This window comes from Spea bombifrons, chromosome 1 (assembly GCF_027358695.1).
Source record: "Spea bombifrons isolate aSpeBom1 chromosome 1, aSpeBom1.2.pri, whole genome shotgun sequence".
Lineage (NCBI taxonomy): Eukaryota > Metazoa > Chordata > Amphibia > Anura > Pelobatidae > Spea > Spea bombifrons.
The window spans coordinates 153,433,565-153,456,761 of NC_071087.1; the positions used below are offsets into that span (position 1 = coordinate 153,433,565).

Sequence of the window (23,197 nt, forward strand, 5' to 3'; positions counted from 1 at the left end):
GAAGAGCAGAAAACGCGGTGGAGATCCCCAACGTTTCGACCAGAGGACTTTTATCAGGGGTGATCTGATCTGATCCACTGCATTTTCCACAATCACCTATTTTTTTGTGAATATTTTTGGATATTTTTTTGCTTTGATTGCACATCTGGCTTATTGTATTAATATATATTTATACTGATTGTTGCACCATTTGGTCCAGATTACCCTATAGATTTGGATTCTATAGGTGTGCTTTTTTCCATATTTATATTTCATTAAATAAATTGACGTTTTTACTGAAAGGGAATTTGGTTTTAGTATAAAATAGAACTCCTGTTGCACGCTGGCACTTTATGTTGGTGTATCTTGCACGCTGTTTCTAAATGTCCTTTCTATCGCTTTGTATGCAACTCTTGAATAGAAAATTACTCAAAATACCTACCAGGCATTTTTGCACAAATAACATTTTTGTCCTCTTAGTAAAAGCCTTAAATAAATTCACAGATGCGCTCCGCAATATATCTTACCTTTACTTGTAGCTCCAAATTGGGCCCGAAGCGATTACAAAGTATATACAAAGCCACACATCGGTCAAGCAGATGCCGTTGGTGTCCGAGAGGAATAATAACCTGTGGTTCTTGAAGAATTTTGATACAAGTCTGTAACTTTCCTTCCATGGCTTTCAGGAAAAAATATTGCCTCAAATAAAGTCGTTTGAACCCAGAACGCACTCTCTATTGTTTCTTGAACAGGGTTTATTTATCGTAGAACAGCAATAATGAAGCGGCTGCTTAGTAAAAGCCAACCAGAAAAGATTTCTGTACAGAAACTATCGCTGAACCCCCAGCAAAACACTGCCTCTGTATACATTAATGTAGCTGGTGATTTATGGTACACGATAGATATATTATATATATATATATATATATATATATATATATATATATATATATATATATATACATATATATACATATATACATATATATATACATATATACATATATACATATATACATATAGTACACGTTATATTTAAATAGGAAGTAAATGTACATTTGGGGTTTGATGGAAAGCTGACTGAAAGCACCAGCCAGTAATTGCCAGCAGATGGCGCTATAACACCATAACAAGAACCTAAAACTGCTGGAAAGTCTAAAATCCTATGAAATACAGGGAAACAAACTGAAAAACTAATATGTGCAATGTACACAAAATCTCTTTATCTATTATATATATATATATATATATATTTATATATCATTATGGCAACTAATTCATATGTACTGGCTATAAAGGTAAACAGACACCTGAGGGTGGTTGTCACTATGCCTTCCAATATTCAAGGCAAAAGCGAAGCACTGACACCTTGTAACGTTACTGTCAATCCTTGGTTGGGGTGCATGCCCCGAGTCCTGCGACATTCCATATGCAGGTGCTTTGGGGACAGGCCGGACTGTATGTACCTGCGCAACACTCTAGCACTTTCAAAGCGTCTAAACGATCACACAACGTCCACTATTCCTATTGGCGTTCACATTCTGTCTTCCTTTTGGACTGGCGATTATAGGATGATAGATATAGAGCATACGGATGCCCTGAGCTTTTGATTAAAAAGACAAGTGTTTTCCTTTGGCCCGTATTACAGATTGAGAAAGCTAATTCACACATTTAAAGCCAATCTGAAGAGCTCCCTGTACCCAGCGTAGAGTATTATTTATATCGTAAGCACTTCCATCTGATCTAATGATAAGTTATACAGCAAAGGAAAAACCTGCCTGCTATCCTGTCTGCTATGAAGCGAGCCAACCCAGGTCAGCTTCCAAAACTGAAGCCCGCTTTCTTAGCCAAGAACGATGCAAATTAGCAGAATGTAACGAGAATCAGGACAATGATGGATGTTTCTCAAGGTTCTGAAAGCATTGTTTTAAATGGCCGTTTCTAATCATTAAAGTAGCCTGAGCTCAGTTGGTGACCCTACAGGCTCCCTGCTCGTCATGCGTGGCACCCACTAAGCAGCCTGAGCCCGCAGCACACTTTATTCGGCTTATCCGTGTTTCGTATGCGCCTTTTTTCCCGGGATAGAGATGTATTGCTGTCTCTGTCACACAAAGTCATTGATGGCTAACTGCTTGCCCCAACCTACTCTGTATCTGCATCTCCCACGGCCCCTCCGCTGCACCATCATTTGAACTTTAGTGCATATTATAGCGGAGCGGCCCATTTGGTTCTTGTGAGTTACCGATTGCAAATACATGGGGGGGCGTTCTGCAATTGTGTTGAATTGGTTTTACTTGAGCTAACGCCACCTGGTATTAGGACATACACTCACTGGCCACTTTATTAGGTACACTCTGATAGTACCGGGTTGGACCCCCTTTTGCCTGCATTCTTCGCGGCGTACTTTCTACAATGTGCTGGAAACATTCCTCACAGATTTTGGTCCATATGGATATGATGGCATCACGCAGTTACTTCAGATTTGTCAGCCGCACATCCATAATGCGGATCTCCCACCACATCCCAAAGGTCCTCTTTTGGATTGAGTGACTGTGGAGGCCATTGGAGTTCAGTGAACTCATTGTCACGTTCAAGAAACTAGTCTGAGACGATGTGAGCTTTGTGACATGGTGCATTATCCTGCTGGAAGTAGCCATCAGAAGATGGGTACACGGTGGTCATAAAGGGATGGACATGGTCAGCAACAATACTCAGGTAGGCTGTTGCGTTTAAACAATGCTCAATTGGTAAAGGGGCCCAAAACATGCCAAGAAAATGTCCCCCACACCATTACACCACCACGAGTCTGAACCGTTGATACAAGGCAGGATGGATCCATGCTTTCATGTTGTTTACTCCAAAGTCTGACCCAGCCATCTGAATGTCGCAGCTGGAATGGAGACTCATCAGACCAGGCAATGTTCTTCCAGTCTTCCATTGTCCAATGTTGATGATTCTGTGCGAATTGTAGCCTCGGTTTCTTCCCCATTCTGATTTTCGGTTTGGACTTCAGCAAGTTGTCCTGACTACGTCTACATGACTAAATGCATTGAGTTTCTGCCATGTGATTGGCTGATTATCTAGTTGAATTAATTGAACAGGTGTACCTAATAAAGTTGCCAGTGAGCGTATTTATTCCCAGGTCAGTTCTTAGGCTGAGTACACTGCTAGTTCTCCCCAACACAAGCGCACAGTAACATCGTCCATCTGCGGTGCTGGATAAGAGATCCCCTCGTCATATTTCTGAAATCGCTGCTTCACCTTTCATGGTAAAATCATATTTGGAAACATTCTCTCGCCCTAAAAGAACGCAGGTAGAGCCGAGGGCAGGCGGGATGATTCCAACAGAATATTCAACGAGGGCCTGACGCTGAGAAAACATTCACACGTTACATATTTATTATAATGTGAAAACATTCACCCGGAGAGGGGTTACAACAGGAGACGCCGCCTCACACACCAGTAAAGAGCTCCAGTAGAGTCCAGTAACGCAGCGATACTCCGGCCAACGCAGAGGAGCGGAAATCCACAGATTACTACATCGCAGACAAAACAACTCTCCTGCCTCATGTCGTCATAACATCGGTTCGGCCGGCTGGGGGATGCAGTCTGTATTTGAACCAACACCACCTCATCGGGGTATTTTTACTAATGCAGACACAATGCTCCGTTTCCACTCGTAGCGGACCGTTACACGGGGTTAATCACAGAAGCGCAGAAAAGTGGCAATATCACAATACCTGCTTTAGAAATGCGCAGCGGGTGTAAAGGTTAGACGGGTGTTTGGCCTGTACAATGTATACAATGTATAGTAATAGAGCCTCCTCCGCATTTACCTCACATATCGGACGGGATCTAAACAGACAGGAATTTCTCACCAACGGCTTCCCGGCACCCAGCTTTACAGCGGTCAGTCGGCTCAAACACCGATATTACAGACAAGCTAAAAACCGCTGCGTTCCTGTCCATACAGGATTATGAGCATCACACACATGCTGTTCTAATGGAATAACAGAATTCCCACGCCAAAATGCACTAAACATCCTAAAATCTGTACCGGCACCGTGTGCGAGTACCGCGGTGCGAACGTGACTGCAGTACCGAGGGGATAAACATTATTTCCTCGTTCATGGCTCCTCAGTTTGGATATTCTGGCATCTGGCTATTCAGTAACGTGGGGGCCGCAGATCGTCGGGGGGCTACCGGTTAGCCGCCTGATTTAATAAATGTAAAAGGCTCGATGCCCAATCATCTTCATGAAATGAGGGAAACGTTGTAGTGAGAACGTGTCGTCACAACGGATCACGGAATGGACAATGACGTTACCCGCGATCCATGTGCTTTTTTTGCTCAAACTAAGTTTAGAGTAAAATTTAAGCTTCAAATTCGCTGAAGATTTTCACCAATTCAGTTTTTTTTTTTTTTTTAAAAATCGATGAAAGCAGGGAACGCGGCAGCCCGGAGACCGCGTGGAAACCGCTCTGCGTCAGAACATCAGGAAAGAAACGGAAACATACAAAGAATAAACTATAGTTTCTTTTTATATCAAACATTCTTCAAAAGGTGTTTGGCACAGTGCTAAATCATATAGTTAACACTAGATATTTCAGAATACAATAAAATCGGGAGTTAAATCGTGTCTATACCCTTTTTATAGGGACGAAAATAAAGATACCGGTTATTTCGAAGTCACTTTACAAACTGTATAAACAATATCTTATGCCTCGAGTTGAAAACGACTGATAATAAATTTTACATAAAATACTGCAAAATAATATAATCAGATTTAAAACAGCTTTACATTAAGAAATTCAAATGGAAACAGACAAGTAACAAAGTAGTAAAAAAATTTATTGCAGTATTATCTCCAGCAGGTACTCCGGGGGACCCCTTTCCGCGTATAATTTCAGGGCGACCTAATACATCAAAAATCTACATTTACAAAAAAAAAAAAAAATTCCTCCTCCTGCAGATAGGTCATAGATACTGCATGCTTTGTTTCAACAGAATAAATTAGATATATCCAGAGCATTCACCACTTTACAGCCTGGAGAAAAAAAAAACAAAAGGGTAAAAAAATAAAATAAAAAATAAAACCAATGCTTTCCCTGGAAACCGGGCTAAGCTAAAGAAAGCCATCCGCTGCTAGGTTAACTCCAAGAACACTTTATTAAGAACATTAACAGACTAATTTTCAACATTCACTTGTTTATTTTTTGTAATTTTTTTGACGTTTTTTTAAACAGAAAAGTATTCTTCAAGATATAAACAATTTTTGTTAAACTATAATACAGTGGGAGTAAAAATGAACTGAGAAGTTTCTGCTGTACAACAGCGAAGGAAGCTCCCACAAAATGTTTACCAAACATTTCCTTCAGGCGGCCCAAGTTCCGTTCTTACTCTTCATAAAACTGATCTTTTGCGGTTTGTGTTTTTTTTTTTTTAAACTATTTATTTTTTTGCCAGAATGCTGAGATTTCAAGTTGCGTGTGTTTTTTTTTTTTTCTTGTTTTTTTTTCCTGTAAATTTGGCTGCAAATATACAAATGTATTAGCTGGAAGTCCCGTCCTTGGCTGCATACAGCGATCGTAAAGTCTGAACCACTTTATTAGTCAGCTTATTAGCGCTCGTTAGAGCTATTTTTTTGTAAATAATGTCTGACTCTTTGATAGTGTCTACCCAAGGCACCAGTTTTCTGCCGTCGCGGCGTTTTGCCTCAGCCCAGGGGCCACTGTAGGAGCCAGCCATCCATTGAACACTGAAGCCGTGGCTGGTTTTCTGCACTACTTTTGCAATCTGAGGTCGGTCCTTGTACTTTGGACAACATATTGCAATAACGTCCTGGACATCTACAGTTTCATTCATCTGCGCTGCCACGTCTGAAGAGTCTGACAAGCGTTTCGATTTCCTCGGCTGGGAGGTTGAAGGGGACACGGGAGGAGGAAAAAGAAACAGAATACACGTTTAATTCGCAGCCATCGTGACATCCATCAAACATCAGAGATTTACAGCCCCGGCACCGCGGTCCGGTCTCCCCGCCACACGCCGTCCGAGGGATTCATTAGAGCCAGCGGTGCCGGGGGGCGTCAGGTCTTTAACGTGTACCACTGACTTTACTGCTACTAAATTCAAAATTAAAATCTATTAAAAAAAAAAGTTACAAAAATATAGCAAGGAAATAGGGACAGAGTAGAAGAGGAAATCTAAATTAAAATTACCTTTTACTTTGGATAAATCTCAATTTCTACGTTTTTTTTTGCCTTTTCCGCTAAACCCTTTCTACAAAAAAAGATGTATAAAAGGTTAAGTCTAGCTACAAAAAAACGGCTTCTTACCCCCACAGCAAATAAAACTTATTCAAAAGCCCTGACTTGAGACGATACCGACATAGGGATCAAACAGTCATAACCACGTCACCCCATAAACGACAGACACAAGGTATACTCAAGGTGATGGAGCCTAGCAGCGAACATTATCCCGCGGCCCGTAACAATTCCCGGTACAGTAATAGCGTTACAGAGTTACAGGCGGCTTCGGAGGGCTCGTCTTAGCTCGCCGTGCTTCCCGTGTTGGAGGGACGTTCGGCACGCGGTCGGCGCCACCAGACCTCTCCAGAACGGGAAGTAAGAAAGCTAATGAGAGCTCCACGCGGAATCGCCTGTCCCGCGTCAGCCGGGACGTGAAGGTATGACGAGATACATAGCCAATCGTGCCCCCACCCCAACTTAACAAGTCACCCCATCAATAGACAATTCTCTAACAAACAATCTTAGGAGACAAGTAAATGGCTCTTTGTGTTGTCATTTCAAATGATTTTTGCTTTCTAATAAACCGCTTTATACGGCTGACAATACAAAGACAGGAGCCTCTTACAGACAAATATCAGATTCACCTTCTCCCCAAAGACGGATCCTAAGCAAATCTAAGCATACGTTAACGAGTCGGAGCAGCTGGTAACACGGCCATCGATGTTACCGGCCCCTCTAACCGCGACGCTCGCACCGGAATCACGGGAGGAATAAAGGAGAAGCCGTGGAAGCCGCCATGCACACGACAGGAATTAGTGGGAAAGACACAGAGGAGCTTCCATTCTATTAGCTTAGGAGGTAAGAAGCTGGTAACAGACAAAAAGGTGGCAAAGACGAGGCAGAAAGGGCAGGGGTTCATTTTAAAGACCAAGACTCATACACTCAGGAAACAGAGCAGCAGAACACCCCGAAATCAAACCGCATCCCCACATGCAGTTATCTACCCCAATAAGTATCAAACGTGTACACGATATATAAAGCTGGAAAGTAGTTAGTCTGCTACTGCGCATGCACTATGCAAGATTAAGACTGGCTGGCTCTTACCCCGGGGAGCGTCTGACTTGCACATACTGAACGGTGCAGCCCCGGGGCCAACAGCACAGAGCAGCGAGTCGTAATAAACTGCATCGGGGAAATACTTGCACAAGACTACTTACCCCCGACGTGCCCCCCGCTTTCTCCTCCCCATCACTTTCTTCTTCTTCGGTCTCGGCCACATTGTTCTTAGGGCTGTGGCCCCCAAGGAGTGAGGTAATGGCTTTATTTCGGGCATCTGTGCTAGCCGATACCTCCCCTTCCTCCTCCTCCTCATCGGGGTCTAAATGCTCCATTAATAACTTGAACTAGGAAAAGGAAAAAAAAAAAAGATAAAAAGGCCTTAAAATGTCTGCAACGAGCGCGTACTTTAACATAACCGGCCACGGACGCCCCCTACTTACATCCAGATATTGCTTTGCAATCGTTCTCTTGACGTCGTCGTTAATCTTGGTGCGGGCCATGTCCCTCTTCAGAAACTCCAGGGTCTGCTTGGGGTGAAAATGGACCGCGGTTTTCCGGTTTATAGCCTTATCGTACACTTTAGCCGATTCCGAGGGAGAGTATTTCTGAATCTTACTGTAACGAGAAAGCAAAGAAAACAGAGCGGTTACCAACAAGGAGGAGGATTTATACAGAAGGACATTATGTAAGGATATATAGTGCGCGAGGGGAGACATATTGCGCGAGGGGAGACATATTACGCGGTGATGCCCGGTTCAGTGTAATACAGTGACACACAAACACGGGTTACATTATAGATGGCATGGGGGAAATGGATATTACCCAAACAGAGCAAGCAGCATGCATTACCTCGTATGTAAAGGGGATATTTATGACTACTTATGTTAGAAACTAACCAGACTGCCGTGTATTTACCTATCTGAAAAACCACACAAGTTCTTCAAGTGCTGTTTCAACATTAGGAGCAAAAGGATTCCTTGGGAAGCGTTCGCAAAGTCAATTAGAGGCGCAGCGCTGTCCGGCAAGCAGCTCAGGACGTATTCCACATCATCCTCGTTGTCAGAGTCCGACTCGGAATTGACGCGCCGCCTCGCCTTCCGGGGCCGGATTACTTCTTCCTCGCTGTCGCTCTCGCTCCCTGCCTCAGAAGGCCTCCTCTTTACTTTCCGCTTTCCTGTAACCATAGACTGAAAACAGCAAGACGGTTATGTTTATTACACAAAGGACTTGAACGCACTCTGTTACAGCTCTCCAAAATACTTTTTATCCAGCGGTTTAATCAGAACGCATCTTCTGCGTGTGGATCAGTCACACTATACATTTAGAAACCCGTGTAACACGAGTCTAGCTGATGATAAACACTTGCGTAAACATACAACTGACACGGATCAGCATCTGATGAGGTTGGCGGCTCGGCAGCACTCACCTCTTTGAAGGACTGCAGCAGGTTGCTGCCGGAAACCGATAAAGTGATGTCTATGTGATGCATGATGAACAGGGGCTCTTCCTGGGACTGATACGGAAAGCACGCCAGATTGTCTGCGATATACAGGAGCATATTCACTTCCGTTTTCTGGAGAAAGACAAAACTGTGTTTTAAAACAAACCAAAATATTGAACGGACAAGGCGTAAAAGGAAAGCCTGGCGCTGGAAACTGTTCTTGGAAACGATCAGCGGAAGTCAGGTCTCTGTAGGTAACTTTATCACAGTAAGCAGGTAACAATGATCCGTACCGCCGCGTCGTCGAACAGGTTGAGCAGGGAGATGAGGAAGGCGCGTCGGTGCTGCCGGTTCCCCCGGATCATGGAGTACAGGTGGGAGCAGAGGGCGCTGCTCGATTCGTCCTGCCGGAAGCCACGCACTATGCGCTTCGCATCGGAATTGATAGCTTGCTGCACTTGGTAAGACATCTTTATGCCGGCCACAGCTTTCATCTGTAACAAAGGGCCAACGGCATTATAATCACATAGGAGCGTAACATACAACGGAATACAAAGGAAAACAAAACGCTCACAAAAAGAAAAACTTATTTACTAGATTTTTGTTTTCTGTCTGGTATAGACTGGGCTTATCTAAACAGAGCAATAGTTATCCAGCCACTTTGAACTTTGCGCTGGAATAACTTTTTTTAATAAGTGTCATGAGAAAAGTTCTGTAGTTTAGTACACACAGAGCACACGGGGATGCTGCCCCGAGATACAGAAGCTGCGAAAACAGTCATCGGCAAATGGAAAGACCTTAAAGATCAACAAAATGTAATTGCCTCCGAGGAGTGAATGAGGGAGAAATGACTGAAGCACTGAGAATCCCCTTAGTCAGAAATAAGTACAGTTTAAGTACACAATAAAAAGCCATTAAGCGCTCTCTATATTTTTAGGAACTAATGGATCTATACGTGGCAAGTACTTACATGAATGAATCCAGTGTATTTCTTGTCTATTTCTATGAGCTGCTGATCCGATTTGTTGCGCATGGACGGCTCGGGGTCAGTTCCCATCGCAATCAGATACGGCACACACTGCAAACAGGTACCAGAGTGTTACAGATACAAACGCCAGCTTTTACAGTAGTTACGTGCGCCACGCTGTACAAGAGTATCATGTGTGTTGGTGATCCCGTCATACCTGAACAGGATGGATGAGGCCTTGGTTCAAAGTCAATGCTATGACATTCAGGGCGAAGTGACGCACGCTGGACTGGGTGTGAAAGAAGGACTCCAAGACCTGTTTGAGGTAAAGCTGCATAATGGAACTACTCATCCCTGAGGAAATATCACCCATCTCTTTAAGATCCTCCTGCTTGGACACCTTCTTCCCTGGAAATCAGAGCACATGGTTTTGTCAATGATCTGAGAAACACACCATGCGGTAAATGGACCTTTACTTATTACATCACTACGTTATGACACATATTCAGGGCCCTTCACAAGTGACGTCTTTGGAAAACTAAAATTATGTTTGGCGATTGAGCCGACAATATTTCTCTTATTTGATGTTACTAAGGACTTAGTTGTGAACGACAAACACAAAAGATCCAACAAACACTACATGGCGCCATCTCCCACTTACAGTCGCGGTCAGCCTGCTGCATGCGGGTGTCTTCCTCTTGCAGGTAGGTCTGGAGGTTCTTCAGAACTTGGATCTTTAAGTTCACAGAGGAGTTCTTATCCGAAAGAATGTTATTGTACAGGTTCTTCACATCTGCTTCAAACATTAGGATTGGGTGCTGGATGAATGTAAACCCTTAAGATAAAAAGGGAGAGCATTAAACGATCATGTGACAATTGCTTGCAATCTACATAACAGGAGTTTGTATAAGACGGGAACGTGTTATCCGCCAACGTCTTCTAGATGTTCTGGACTTGGAAATCTTTAAGAAATACTGGTGCCGTTTACATAAAGATGAACTTTGTCCAGCTAAAAAAAGACAAAAATCCCTAAAAAGCGATCTCTTACCAAGACCGATAATGGCTTTTGTCTGCACCTCCTCATCTGAATGCCTCGTAAAGTACAAAAGAAGCTCCAAAACTTTATCTTTTATGTTGACCTAAAGATAAAAATAAATGCAATTAAAGAGGCCCTTCTAAAAACCAAGTTGGAAGAACATTATATGAGAAACACAAAGTGCCACCACTTCGTTCAGGGGGTGTATTTTATTTATTATTGTTTTATATTGCACCATACAATGGGTATTTACCTTACTGCTTCCCTTAAAATCCTCCTGATCAAAATCAAAGTGGCGACACAGAGCTCCAACGGTGAAGAGAGATCGCAGGAGAGCCGGTTTGTTTGTGGTGAGGACCGTGCTGTTCGGGTCCTCTTGGTGCTGACTTTTTAACTTTAGAAGTGCTCCTGAAATATTTAGAGGGAGAAAAAAGTGATTAACGGGCTTCATAACGACGGCTTTATAACAGACTTCAGTGCAAACAGAAAACAGTCCTTTATTTTAAGCCAAATGCCTCAATTAAATAGATTGAGAAAAACAATTTCCACCGCTATACTAACCATGGTGCGCAGCAAAAACGTGAAGTAAATTTGTAATTATAGTTCAACAGAACTTAATGAAAACATCAAACTATAAAGCTTCTTTTCTAAAGTCTGCCCTCTTCATATCTCATGCCACCCGAGCGATGAGCCCTTCGTAAAACGTTACACAGAACTTACTTTCGCACTTGGCGGTCTTGACGTCCCCAATGCTATAGTTAGCATTTGTTGATATGTACACAACCCAGAAGAGACACTTACGGATCAGACACTTTTACTTCAGGTAAAACATGTGGTTTCTTACCATAATATCTATTGAAACATGCCCACACAAATTTATAATTCTGAGTGACTTTGTTTACGACAGACCCCAGGCAGCTGACACAGTGCTGCACCACCTAAAGAGAAAGGGGAAAGAAACATGAAAGCTGAAAGGCAGATTTACGCGCTCAGTTCAGAAACAAGTGTTTTGTTTATAAGGTGCGTGGAATACACCGCAGCGAAGCGCTCTGTTACCGTCATGCCGTATTTGATGATCAGCTTCATGAGGTCCTCCTCAATCGTCGCCAGGAACGTTTCGCTGGGATGTTCCATCAGCGGTACGACCAGCTCCAAGATCTTTGCGACGTTGCATATCACCATGAAATCATTTTGTGTCTGAGAAGGGAACACAGAATCATGCATTATTATCGGACCTGATTAACGGAGTAACTAAAAAGGGCCGACAAATAGGCCAGCGATCCTGTTTACCGACATCTTCAGTTACAGATTCAGCTACCACGGAGGGAACAAAATCAAATATTTTTTCGTTTGTTGAAGAAGCATTTCCCGTAATAAAACAAATCTTTTATGAAATGCGAGGAACGCGGGGTATAACACCGTACGCCCTCCATTAATATTAACTGATAACAGGCGCTACCCCAGAGGCTGCCAAGCATGACGAGCACCAAGGGGACTCTCCGCTCTGTCATGTGCTGTGATCACTGCGAAGATCCAATCCTCTTATTTAAAAAGCACCTAATTTCCATGATTACTTGGTGTCTGTTTATACTCTGCTAATGCCATATATTGCGGTAAAAAATGTCTAACATATGGCTCAAAATTCCTGTGTCCCTAACCCAAAGATCACTGACCCACAGGGATCTCAGAAGATCTAGCGTAAGCGGTAGACACAGAAGTTCTATCTGGAGGAAAGCATTGGGTTTTTACAAATAAACATAAAAGGTAGAACATAACCTTTGTCATTAATAATGATGCTAGGGGCTATCCGAGCGGAAGGTGTGCAGGGAACGTGTGCAGGGAACGTGTACTCACGCTACATTTAGTGGTAAGGTAAGGCTGCATGGTCATGGCGTGCTTCACCATAAGCTGAGGCCTGATTTTGCTGAACAGGAACAGAGTGGTTATACAGGCTACGAGCCGGCCGGAGTTCACACCTTTGCTGTCAGTCTCTGCAAGAAATAGAAACCTGAAATCAGCCTTCTGAAGCAGCAACGCAAAGAACTCAGGGAGCATTTCAATAACAGAGCGGCTTAAAAGAGCATTAATGGCAAAAAAATATCTGATAATTCATGGGGGAATAAAGGGCATTTTAACGAACCTGCCATAGACTCCTCATATTTCAGTATGTGCTCGACAAGATTATCCACCAGCTGCGTGCACGCTTTCTTCACAGGCTTATAGGATGCATCCTCTTCCGTCTTCAACAGCTAACAGACAAACGCAGAACAATTGTTTTTGTGATATTACGGAAAAATGAAGAGTGAGGGCTTCCCAAAAGAATTTTGCCATCAAGAACAAAGCACACCTTATGCTTATAAACATACGTAATATTTACTTACATTCTGAAGAAGCTGCTCAAACCAGTCGTATCCTGTATCCTTGCAAGCCGCAACCTAAAATAAAGAGAGCGAGTCAAGTAAGGGGGACACCAAAAGCCAACTGCTAACCATTTACCAAAAAACAATGTTTCAGTCCTCACCACGTCAGTTATATTCAGGATTTTCCTGGTCATCGCTTCCTTATCATTCTGTGGAGTTGGAGTGAACCAGAGCTTCTGGAATGTCTCATTCACTAGTTTCTAGAGGATAGAGAAGTGTTATTTCACACGCCAATAACCCACAGCACCGAATACAGCCGGGAGAAAAGGACAACGGGGCTATAGGAGTTTTATATATAACCCAACTGCTTCGTATGGAGCACCAGAATCACTCTTTATACATAAAATGACGAATTTCCCCAAAGAAATGATCTCTTACCTTAATGCCCTCTTCATCATTTACTCTGCGAATCATTTTGACACACATTTCAGTGATTTTGGGAAAAGTTGGCTGCTCCAAGCAGATGTCTCTTAAGATCTTAATGACTCTTTTCCTTACACTGATTCCAGTGTCCTGCAGAGTGAACAAGAAAAGTTATATGACAGCTGTGGAAAATAACATTCATAATCAAACGGCAACGGGAATGCAGCGTTAGAAACTAAATCATGTGCAGAAAACTGATATATGCCACAAAACAGTAACCTCTTTGTGCCAGTGCTGTGACAGGTTTGTTGTTATATGAATTAATGAGAACACTGACTTGACTTAATGCAAAGAAATAAACGTTAAAAAATAACCAAACACTCACCAGTATCCTCTCGATCAGCATGTCGTAATACTGCTCCGCAAGCTGAGGTCGACAGAGCACAAAGCGACCGAGTAACTCAACTGCTGCCTCTCGGACGCTGGTGGAGTTATCCATCAGCCTTCCATGAACACCTCTCTGCATATCCAGCTGCAAGAGCAGGACGACCGATAATGAATTCACTTACAACAGTATAACGGTACAAAGGAAGCGTCTGCAATATGAAATTGGTTCATACCCTTGCAAGGATGCTGGGATCCACAGCAACTACCTCAGACAGACACTTCATGGCTTTCGTTCTGACCGCAATAGCATTCTCCCCAAGTACCCGCAGAATCTGAAAAACAGCACACTTAGAACTAGAACCTACACGAGAATGAAGAGAGTGCGTGAATGAAGGCAGGTACATGCCATATCCCACTACTGCATTTCAAAGTGGGTGTGTGTGTACACTTTAATCCCCCGGGGTGCATCTTCCAAACAAAAATGATAAAAATGAAAGCGAGAGCACATCTAGGATTTGTGTTATGTATAACATTTTGAAGTGAGACTTGTGCATTACGGGGTAGTCCAAAAAATGTTATACCTGGTAGCCAACTTTACCTGAGTCAAATAAATATCAAAGCTTTGAGCAAACGGCCTCATAGAGGCCAAGTATCGTACAATTAGACAAGCATCCTCATAGTCCACCGTGTCCGAGCTTGACCTAGAGGAGAAAACATGCATTAAAAAGTGTATGGAAGGCAACAGACAGAAAACAAATAAGTTTGAGAAACTTGTGAGCCGTACTTCAAAGTGCTAAACTGAGATGGCGCAGTCCTAATGATGGTCCGGAGGAACTTTTTCCGTTTCTCGGCTCGCTGCATTATTTCTCCCGTGGATTCCACCTCTTTCGCATGGTGAGCGCCATCAGAGTCGTCATCCTTCTGGGATTTCATGGCTTTCTCAGTCTCCATTGTAGTGTCACGAAACCACTGAGCGATGTAAAACTTCCTAGAAAACTAAAGTGGAGGGTGCGGACGTTAGAGAGGATAATATATCTCTTGGATCCCATTACATATTATATCAGGGTGTCTGAAACATACCACCAATGATGGATCCGTTTCAGTATTCTCTTCCAAATAATCTAGAAGGGCCTTCTGGAGCTGCTGGATTTCGTCACCTTCAGGGGCCTGCGATTAAAGGGAAAACAGCTGTAATCTAGCAACACAAAAGCAACGTTACTAACCTCGGCAACTAAAGACAATACATCACAATTAGCACAACATACTTTTTTATCCAGCAATCGAGTATTGCTCAGATTACCTGCTTGAGGATCCGGTTGATTGATCCCTGATCCATTTTGCTGGTAACGGCATCCTTCCTGAGTCGCGCAGCCACCGTTCCCAGATAATCCAGAGAAGCCACTCGAAGAGCCATTTCAGTAGATTTATTACTAAACTGATGCACCTAGAACGCAGACAATAAAACTGGGGTCAAGATTACTCAACTACATGCAAAAAGCTCACGGGTCATCAACATTTACAAAACAATTGTTTTGCTGGTGCATGTAAAGAGTAGTCCGTCGCGGCAGAAAGCGCTGTGTGATTTTTATTAATATCGCACTTCCTTTGTATGATTTCTTGTTTCTATTTTTTAGTCAAGCACATACGGGACTTGTGGAGTGACGGTTACACATTGTAAAACCTCAAGTAGAAAGTCACTAAATATTACGGTTTGAGCCAAAAAGAAAAGTTTGAATTAAGTGTAAAACATATATAAAACTGTTTCATTCGCGGACTTACCAAAAGCCTCCCCAATAAGCTGAGAAGCAGCTCCGCCGCAGGCCACTCGGGCTTATTAACCGTCGACAGAAGGTCCTGCACAAAGTTCTCAAAGAGAGGCCTGTAGTCCTCCTCTCCCTGTTTGCTTCCGCATCTACATTGGGAGCAAAAAATACATTTTAAACCTTCCACGGAATCTACTGTGAAAATAACCAAACAACGCAAGCGCACAAAATGACCGATCTGTGCTTATGATGTCATTTGTTATATGCCACATGGATTTAGTGTACCAACACGATGATCTAACCATAGATCTATTGACACTTTAAAAAATGTTTTTTTATATATATATTTATATATATATATATATATATATATATATATATATATATATAGTTTTTGTTTTTAAACTTTTCTGAGGCTCCTTAACGGTCTCTGACTACACATGAACGGAGCGTTGTGTTGAGCGCTCGATGCTTTATTTATAATGGTAGTCTCGCATGATCACACCAGACATTTCCGATGTGGGGGGGGGTGATTGGTATGAAAGGCAGTTCCCGAGTGGCACACCGCTACCTTCTTCATTAGGTTCCATGGTTTTTGCCCCACTTTTTTCATGAAGGCATGGATCGTCAAAGGTGTTAACGGTTAAACAAACGTCATCACTCACTTTTTGAGAAAAATCGATAGGAAATTCTGTGCTGTTCTCATGGCTGTCTCATAGGAGTTTGTGATGAAAACATCTTGGTCGACCTGGAGAGACAGAACACATTATACTCCACTGGCAATAATCTGTCATTTCTCACAGATGTCTTAAGTCTGAAGAAACGTTTTATTTTACTTTTTTGTTGGACTCCTCCTCTGCGTCTCTATCAGACGGTAAATGTACCACACACTGGATTAACTGTAACACCAATGCCGTCACCATCTGGATGTACATCGCTTCGCCATCGTCATCGCTGCTGTTTAACCTGATACAAGGAGAACATTAAAAGCAAGGTTATAAGTGGTTTTTATATCGTATCTATTCAGCCAATAATGTAAACGTTTTCTAAGAACAGATTCTTTTTTAGCATTAAGAGCAGTTGAAACGCTCCCATCACAGTCTGCGTAACGCGTGACCGTACCTGAAATTCCTCAGACTCCTTTTACTGGTCGGCAGCCTCGCGAGAGACGTGAAAAGCTCCTCAAGTATAAGCTGCCGGTGTTTCTCATACCTGGAAAACACCTAGAAGATACAAACACATTGCCACAAGTCAGAAGGAGGCCTCGGCCAATTTAACTCTCTGCAGAAAAGCAACAGTTATTAAAAAAAAATAAATGATGAAACTCAAAGGGACTCCTGAACAAGAGACATTTACTATACGCGGGTAATGCTACTCTGGATGGAAGTCTGGAATAAGCAGGCAAAGAATGGAATTTCCATGCTGTGGCAGATGAAAGGGGTATCGATTGCAGGAACAGATAAATCCAGATGTTTTTACTGGCTTATTTAAGATATAAGTTACCGTAGAACGTTAGAAAGGCACTATATGTCTTACGGCCTTCTATGCAACGGTTTCCTGTAAGTTTAGTTAAATATCGAATACTCCTCGCCTAATTTAACACTTTATGGATCACAAATGACAGTTTTTGTACGTACTTGAATGTAAATGTTTGCATATGCTTCGTGCCTAGACTCTGATATTAACACCATTGTTTAGAGAATGAAGGTTTAATATGAAAACATATTTACCGCGGTGACCAGCTTGATGGCGCACAGCTGCAGCTCGCTGACACTTTCTACAAAAAATGGTGTAATTCCCATTGACGACACCTGAAGACAAAGTCAAGTTAATGAAAGTTGTGAAAGCACACAAAAGGGAAAACATTTCACTTATAGTCTTTACGACTAGGGTTTTTAAGGCAATATATTACACGTAGACTCGTCCCCTTTTCAAGAACTGTATTCCAAAAAAGTCACAACACGTTAGTGTAAATAAGTAGAATAACACGGGCTGACAGACACTGGATTTTGGCGTTACCTGCAGGATGGTGGTGTCTGTGAGCAGCTGTATCTCGAGCAGCTCGGACAGGCTGGCCACAATGTCGCACACCTTGTTGTAGAGCATCACTATGACTCTCTGCTTGTGGGTTGAACACTTGGCGCGTTTGGCTTTTGAACTCATTAGTCCTCCTGAGAGAAAACAGATCAGGCATCAGATAATGGGACGCACGGGGGCCGTAAACTGTACAGAATCACTTCCCCGTTAATGGTTTAAAGTACAAAAACTGGCAACCATGTGCGGTCTGCTTGCTTGGACATGGTACTAACCTCCGTGAGGATCCACTCTGTAGACTGGGTCATACTGCGGATAAAGCGTGTTCTGTAAATGGAATTTAGTGTACTGAATGACGTGCTCTATGACATCTTCGATATAAACCGCCTTTGGCATGCTCGGAGAAGTCATAATGTTGACCGCCGTTAGACAGGCATCGGCAGACTTCGTCACCCTCTCCATTATAAGATCTCGCCAGAGTTTTTCCTCATCTTCGGCGTCATTGTTCTATGAGAGACATCACAAGAATCAAAAAAATTTACAAACAACAAAAATACAATATGCTGACACACAGTAAAGAAGAAAACAGTTTATTTAATGAGTTTCTTGGGAAGGATAAAGACTGCCTTTTGACAATATGGCTGCCTTTCCTTAGAACCTGGGCCATAAAAGCAAGTATTTTGCCAAGCTGAAAACAGATCCATGTCTTCCCACAACTGGATGCAAATTCATTTGCACATAAAGGCTTTTTAACAGCATAGACACAGTATTTGAGCTAAAACCGTACTTTATATCGCAGAAAGTAAATGGCTATTCTAAGGTATTGCCGCTGTCAATCATCTAACTATATCAGGCACATCATTCCAAGTCCAATCATTTTAGTAACGGGAGGGTTTGAGTTTTATGGAGACCATGAATTAATCCATTTAAAAAGGCATATGGATTCATGTGGGACATAGTGATGTGTTAATATTCAAATGGCTGAGAGTATAAAAAATAGATTCAGAAAGTCAGAAAAACAGAATTTTAACTTAAGACAGCGACATGCTGTAGGTGAAAACACCCATGAGCAGCCCATTTAAGCAGATGAAAGACTTACGTGGTTGAGCATCGTGGAAAGCTTTGAGCCATCCTGAATGTTTTTCTCGAGAATGCCTAGTAACTTCACCATTTTTTCTGATGAGATCTGGCGCGTGGGAAACAAATACTTTACTATAGTACATCTCACAGAATGTTTTATATACATTTACACAGTCAGAGATACTGCCAGGCAGCTGTGAGAAGAATCATATCTTTTTTAAAAGGACTGCATTCAGCTTTACCTTATTCATAATGCCCATAGCTTTAATTTTTGCAGATTCGCTGCCCAACTCGTTCAGCTGATGTTTGCCCAGAAGGAGCTCTTGAGGAATCTCATCATCATCGCCTGAAACGCAGACAAGGAATTAAAGTTAAGGCTCATCATAGCGAAAGATTTGCGTGAATTCTGTAATATTCCAGAACAGGTGAGAAAAAAATAAACTCACCAAATGCTGTGAAATCCATGTCTTCTAAATTATCTAAAATATTTTCAACGGCTGAAGAAAACCTTTTAAACGTTGAGGAGTCCATCATTTCTGCAGCAAGAACAAAAACAAATGTAACAGCTGATTGATTTCAAGGTCCGTGCAGTAAGCCTGCATACTGGGTTTTCCCCAAGGGGAAAAAAAGCTCTCTTTTGGTACCATTTCAGACGTATATTCCAACATCTAGACCCTGCTCGCATGCGCATGTATAGGTGGGTAAGTTACATTGCGCCAGCCCTTTCTTCCCCACGGTTACCTTCAGGTGTGAGTTTCGGCTCATAGGCTTTCCTTTTCTTCTGGCGCTCTTTCTTCTTCATTCTCCGGGCCACTATAATTTGGTAAAAAGGGGCATTTTACATGTTACACAAACAAGTGAACGAGACCAATAAATATATCTACAAACACAGAATGAACACAATGCTGAGGCTTATACAATACCAAAAAAAAATCCGAATACATTTATCCAGAACTACATCCACATGCCATTACACTCAGACATTAATGGCCAGCCCGAACAGGAACCCTACAAACAGATTTCTGAAAACGTGGGATTTAGATGGGTCGTGCGCTAACCATCACTGAGGCAGGGAGGTGGAGAATCTTCCATTTCAGAGTCCTCGGGGCTACGCTCCCTGTATCGGCCACTTCTTCTGGAATCGTTCCCGCTCCGCCGGTGATCACCAGAGCTTCGCCTCTCGCGCTCCGCATACTGCCAGTCCTGATCTTTCTTCTGCTTCTTCTTGGATGCTGAAAGTATACACGGTGATGGAGAAAGAGGGGGAAAAAACACAATCACTACATGCATCGTGGGACTAATCATAACGTCATATTACTCTATAAAATCACGAGGACAGCCTAAAATAACACCCACCGTGATCATAACATTGTGATAAATCTGGTCAATTAAAATTTATATAAATTTATATATATTGGATTATATATGTTAAAGTGTCATTACACCCAATATTAGGTCAATTATCCGGTTTGTTCTGTGGTTTTATCACACAAACAGAAAGCGTGTACACATTGAAACGCTGTGATGCTACATGCGCATGGATTAACACGCAGCGCAGGTAGACCCCCGGGTACTCACGTTCGAAAGCCTCTTCGCTCTCATTGTCGTCCTCGGAGCTGATCTCTGCGTATTTGGGCTTCTCGTTCACTGTACTGCGCTTGCGTTTGTTCATTTTGACGCGCTCGCAGAGCGGCATGGAGGACTCGATCTCCGCCACCAGCTCCGGCGGCAGCTCCTTCAACACCGACTGATCTATTCCACCTAATGAACGAGAGGAAAGGAGCGTAAGAGACTCGCAGGGACGTTATTAGAGGCACCCGGACATTTACCCGTTACAGCAACAAAAACAAACCTAATACGGTAACACCGAAAACAGCAGGCCAGACGACACCATCTGGAGCTATTCACTAAAGGGAACCATGGGGTTTCACTATTCATTATGAAGGGCCAACACTGACAAGCTTCAGCAACAAGGGCTGAACTGGTCCTGTATAATGTATAATTCAGTGTGAGGAGACTGGAGAAATGTTTAACTATGCAATATACAGGGCCACCCAACCAGTGCCTGCAGCAGCTCACTGGGGTTAGATCTTTTTGTGTATTTCACAAAGACCTCTTACGAACCCCGGAATATGTCCAAGTAAATCATTCCACACCAGCACAGAAAGGAGTCCTCAAGTACGGCAGCATCTAAAACTTTAACGCGGCTTCACAAAAAGCAAAACTTCAAAGAACGCGGAGCGAGAGCCGTTCAGTAATACTAATAACTCACCGGACAACATCAGGAACGGCCCTCCGTGCCAATCATTTCATTAACACAGATTCTACCCCCACTGAAAGACCTGCCTATAGCAGCGGCTGTTCTTATATTTGGAAAACAAATCCGCATACATACACACATATACATATATACACACACACACAATATACACACACACACACAGGAATACACACACATATACATACACACGCATATATGCACACACACACACACATGCATATATACACACATAGGAATACACAAACATATACATATATACACACATACATACATACACACACACACATACATACATACACACACATACATACATACACACATACATACACACATATACATATATACACGCATATACATACATACACACACACATACATACACACACATACATATATACACACACACACACACACACACACATACATATATACACACAAATAGGAATACATTTACCTCGAGGATGACCAATTCTACAGCAAAACAAGGTTGCACACTTCCCAGCCCCAAACAACTTTCCCTCTACTTAGTGATATCTCTTCTAGTTTGCAAGTGAGTGAAGCGCAGGCTAGTGAGTACGCGCATGCGCAGCTATAGGGAGCACGCACTCTGTGTGCATTCTCCAAGACTTAACAAAAGCAGCAGGTGTGCTGAGCCGTCGGCCGGGTATTTCCCGTCTATAATGTTATACGGCGTATGGGTTATATGGTGCCGGGCTCCACAAATCTGGTTTGGATCTAGGAGCCAGCTTTTTTTTTTTTTCTTCCCCAGTTATGTTTTTATTTTCTTTTATTACCTCCCGGTCTGCAGTTTGTACAGCGGGTAACCCCTTCACGACAAGGAGTGTTTTAAAGCTTGTATGTTTAGCCATTATTCTTACACACACTAACTATACAGTAACGCACACACTAACATACACACTCATGCTAATGACATACTGTAACATACACAACACCATACACACCAACGCTACACTCATGCACACACTATGCATATGTAAACAAAGCACACTAACACTATGCACACTGAATCTAGCACCACAATACATAGACATACCGACTGCCACTACACATACACACAGACTGACACTACACCTATATACACACACACACTGACTGACACTACACATACATACACACACAATGACACTACACATATACACACACTGACTGACAGTACACATATATTCACTACACATATACACACACTGACTGACAGTACACATATATACACTACACATATATACACACACACACTGACTGTACACATATACACTACACATATACACACAGACTGATACTACAGTAAACATGCACATACTCACACTTACAGACCGACTCCCACACTATACATACACACACACAACCCCCACACACACCGCTGCCTATCGTCTGCCATCGTAAATCCGGCACCCTATGCGTTCCTGTGGGGATGCGGTGAAGCGGGTGCTGTGTGGCACGCAGCGGGGTCACAATGCATGTTAGGCCCTGAGACGTGTGTGTGTGTGTGTGTGTGTGTGTGTGTGTGTGTGTGTGTGTGTGTGTGTGTGTGTGTGACAAAAACAAGACATCTGCTTAATATACCGCGATGAAGAAAGGTGTATTCTTCAGAAATTGTACTCGTTTTCTTTCACTTGGTTAACAGAACCCGCCGAGAACACTCCACAAAGCTCACAGCTGTTAGCGTGTAGAAAATAAAAATAATAAAGCACACTCTTTACGTACTGTAACGCAGAGCCAGCAGAGATGTTTCTGAAGGACCCGTAAAGAGGCACTAATGAGATCCTCATAAAATCTCACCAAGTTGGCTCCCGGGATTTTCCAAGATTGTAAGATCGCAAGAGCAGGGCCCTCTTCTCCTTTGCACCAGTTTGTTATTGTATGCGTTTCTAAATTGTTCTACTGACTGTAACAGCGCTGCAGAATCGGCCGGCGCTTTATAAATAAATATAATGTAATAAATGTAATGTAAGCTCTGCTATAGAACGAACCCCTTAAACACCACCCACCCAAACAAAACCAACGCTTCCAAATACATTTATCTCCGCTGGTGATATAATATATCACTGCAACATCTACATTTTAAAAAAATGGCATAAAGCCAGTGAATATTTACCCCAACAATATGCTTTTTGCCCTCATT

The 23,197-nt window shown here is 42.6% G+C and overlaps 1 protein-coding gene across 1 annotated transcript in view; it reads right to left on the bottom strand.

Moving 5' to 3' along the window:
* Positions 1–4,502: 4,502 nt before the first annotated feature.
* Positions 4,503–23,197, bottom strand: part of NIPBL (NIPBL cohesin loading factor) — a 57,256-nt gene continuing 38,561 nt past the window's right edge. The window contains exons 11-47 of the mRNA XM_053448119.1: positions 20,356–20,538; positions 19,836–20,009; positions 19,519–19,590; positions 19,224–19,313; positions 19,020–19,123; positions 18,797–18,883; positions 17,973–18,204; positions 17,683–17,834; positions 17,394–17,474; positions 16,786–16,886; positions 16,500–16,629; positions 16,329–16,411; positions 15,680–15,812; positions 15,201–15,344; positions 14,981–15,067; positions 14,685–14,896; positions 14,499–14,601; positions 14,134–14,232; positions 13,899–14,045; positions 13,529–13,663; positions 13,252–13,350; positions 13,112–13,165; positions 12,871–12,979; positions 12,585–12,721; positions 11,787–11,927; positions 11,575–11,668; positions 10,984–11,138; positions 10,743–10,833; positions 10,356–10,529; positions 9,912–10,102; positions 9,698–9,805; positions 9,021–9,221; positions 8,713–8,859; positions 8,202–8,473; positions 7,727–7,901; positions 7,445–7,630; positions 4,503–5,892 (exon numbers count right to left, since the gene is read on the bottom strand). Coding sequence (XP_053304094.1) covers positions 5,530–5,892; positions 7,445–7,630; positions 7,727–7,901; positions 8,202–8,473; positions 8,713–8,859; positions 9,021–9,221; positions 9,698–9,805; positions 9,912–10,102; positions 10,356–10,529; positions 10,743–10,833; positions 10,984–11,138; positions 11,575–11,668; positions 11,787–11,927; positions 12,585–12,721; positions 12,871–12,979; positions 13,112–13,165; positions 13,252–13,350; positions 13,529–13,663; positions 13,899–14,045; positions 14,134–14,232; positions 14,499–14,601; positions 14,685–14,896; positions 14,981–15,067; positions 15,201–15,344; positions 15,680–15,812; positions 16,329–16,411; positions 16,500–16,629; positions 16,786–16,886; positions 17,394–17,474; positions 17,683–17,834; positions 17,973–18,204; positions 18,797–18,883; positions 19,020–19,123; positions 19,224–19,313; positions 19,519–19,590; positions 19,836–20,009; positions 20,356–20,538 — 5,246 coding nt within the window. The 3' untranslated portion in view covers positions 4,503–5,529. The remainder of the gene's footprint in view (positions 5,893–7,444; positions 7,631–7,726; positions 7,902–8,201; positions 8,474–8,712; positions 8,860–9,020; positions 9,222–9,697; positions 9,806–9,911; positions 10,103–10,355; positions 10,530–10,742; positions 10,834–10,983; positions 11,139–11,574; positions 11,669–11,786; positions 11,928–12,584; positions 12,722–12,870; positions 12,980–13,111; positions 13,166–13,251; positions 13,351–13,528; positions 13,664–13,898; positions 14,046–14,133; positions 14,233–14,498; positions 14,602–14,684; positions 14,897–14,980; positions 15,068–15,200; positions 15,345–15,679; positions 15,813–16,328; positions 16,412–16,499; positions 16,630–16,785; positions 16,887–17,393; positions 17,475–17,682; positions 17,835–17,972; positions 18,205–18,796; positions 18,884–19,019; positions 19,124–19,223; positions 19,314–19,518; positions 19,591–19,835; positions 20,010–20,355; positions 20,539–23,197) is intronic.